General features: G+C 43.9%; 1 protein-coding gene across 1 annotated transcript; it reads right to left on the bottom strand.

Moving 5' to 3' along the window:
- Positions 1–2: 2 nt before the first annotated feature.
- Positions 3–2,196, bottom strand: LOC117935208 (pyrin-like; the record flags this gene model as incomplete). Its single annotated transcript, XM_034857347.1, has 7 exons — positions 3–386; positions 791–913; positions 1,224–1,288; positions 1,393–1,419; positions 1,526–1,673; positions 1,765–1,998; positions 2,089–2,196. Coding segments are annotated over 7 exons (1,089 nt in total), but the record flags the coding sequence as incomplete, so codon positions are not given.

The raw sequence follows: 2,196 nt of genomic DNA on the forward strand, positions 1-2,196 counted from the left end.
ATGGTTATGTCCCGACCTTCCCTGACTCCTCCGTCAACAGGACAGATAATCAGCGGGGCGGCGTTCTTCCCATCTTCTTGAACACAGGGGTTAAAGTACGGGTAGAGGAGCTCAGAGAAGTCACACCCGCTGTAAGTGTAAATGTGGGTCTTTGCTTCTGCGTCGTAGAAGGACACCGACCCTTCCTCGTAGTCCAGGAACACGCCCACTTTCTTGGGGGTTTGCTGGAGGTGGAGGGTGACAGATGGACCGGCACAGGCGCTGAGACTGCCACTTTTCCTCCGGCAGATCGCCCAGTACCCGCTGCTGGGAGACACAGTGAGGACCCCCTTCCTGTTGATGGACTCCCTGGCCACGCCGACATCCCAGTCTGTTTTATCTCCAACCTGAAACACGATGTACAGAATAGAGTCAGACATGCATCATTCCTTTAAATGTAGTTTAAGTGCTGTGATTCACTTCAGGTTGGCTGTGTTGTTTCAAATAATGTCATGTTGGTAATGTCTCTTCAACTGAAAAAATACAGTAAAGAAGAGCTCGAAATAAACACGTGCATGTTAAATCTGATTTAAATTGCTTGACTCTGCTTAAAATTCTCAATCAATAAAAAAAAAAAAATCTGTTTCTGTACACTGTTTCCGTATACTGCTGGTCTTAACGGAAATTGTCATTTCAACTGTTCAACTGTTAAAGCTGCTTGTGTACATCTGTGCTGGCAGGACACAATAAGCTGGATTTGTTTAGTACACAACAAGCTTTAAGTGTGTTTTCTTGTTTCTGAGCTTCTCACCTCAACAACCCAGTAGCGTCTTCCAGATGCAAAGCTTTGTTTCCCCAAAACACAGACGCAGGAGTCAAAGCGCTGAGGACTGTCTGGGACTGGACAATAGTTCTTCTTGCTGCTGATGCTCACCTGTTAATTAACATATTAAGAATTTTAGCAAATATTGTATCTGACTCCACTCTGAATTTGATTCTCCCAGCCCAATCCTTTCCATTTTTCATGTGACAATATGTCTTATAATTTCCTCTTCTATTACAGTAAAATGTCCCACAGCGGGAGATGTTTATACTGCAAAAGCTAGACCAATTTCTGAAAAATGTACTGTTTTCACAGACTTTAAATGTGAGAAAAAAATCAATCTACTCTGAAGAACTGCTAGTTTCCTAGAAGGACTGTGTTCTTTAGACGTGTCATTTAATGATCAAAAGTCAGACAATACCTTCTTTCTGTCTGGAGACAGGACCAGCCAGCCTGAAGCAGTATCAGGATCCAGAGTGACATTGACTGCAGAAACAAAATAGAAAACAGTGAGACAGGTAATAAAAGGAACTAACCCAGGTTAAACTAGTTTTTAGAAATAAGCAGTGGATGTGAGATTGTGAACATACCTGCATATTGATCCAGTTTGTCTGCTTCTGCAAAAAGGTAGAAGTAAAGGTTATTTTTATGCACAGATTTGAACAACAATCTCTAGTCATTTTATGATGTAGATGATCATTTTCTGCCAAAAGATGTACCGACCTTTTGCGGATAGTTTGTTGGCAAGTTCCTGGCAGATGTCCCCAAGCTTGGAGACGGCTCTCGTCACCGCCCCCATGCAGTTATCTGAGTGGACTGCAACCTCAGACCACTCTCTAGTGGAAGGGAGTCGCTTTAGAGACGGGAAACTCTAAAGATGGGGAAGGATTCACAGGTTTCTCCTGAGTACAGTTCTTTAAATGCTGATGCAGATCAGTGTGAATGCAGTTGAGGTATCTTACCTGTATGAGGTGAACAGGGTTCTGAGTTTGCTCCAGGTACTGCATTTCGCTGCTCCTCATCTGCAGATCATTGAGTTCCTCCTCCAGCTCCTGGAACAGCTCCTGGGCTCTCCTCTCAGCTTCTTGCTGCCTCCTCTCCAGCTCCTCGACCAGCCCGGCATGCTGTCTCTCGATGGCGCTTATCAGCATGCTGCAGACCTGAGCGCTGCTCTCTATCTCCCTCTCTGTGATTTGCTGTTGATGGAAATGACCAGAACATGTACATTAATTTACAGATAAAAACAGACATGCTCTTTTTGAACATGCATCCAAACAATAACTTACTTTGCTTAGAGCCACTGATTTTTTTATTTCATTCACTTTTCTCAGTCTGTCCTGGATCATCGGCTGAATGCTGGATACCGTCTCCCTCAAACGAATCTGCAAAAGGTA

Source organism: Etheostoma cragini, chromosome 19 (genome assembly GCF_013103735.1).
Source record: "Etheostoma cragini isolate CJK2018 chromosome 19, CSU_Ecrag_1.0, whole genome shotgun sequence".
Taxonomy (NCBI): Eukaryota; Metazoa; Chordata; class Actinopteri; order Perciformes; family Percidae; genus Etheostoma; species Etheostoma cragini.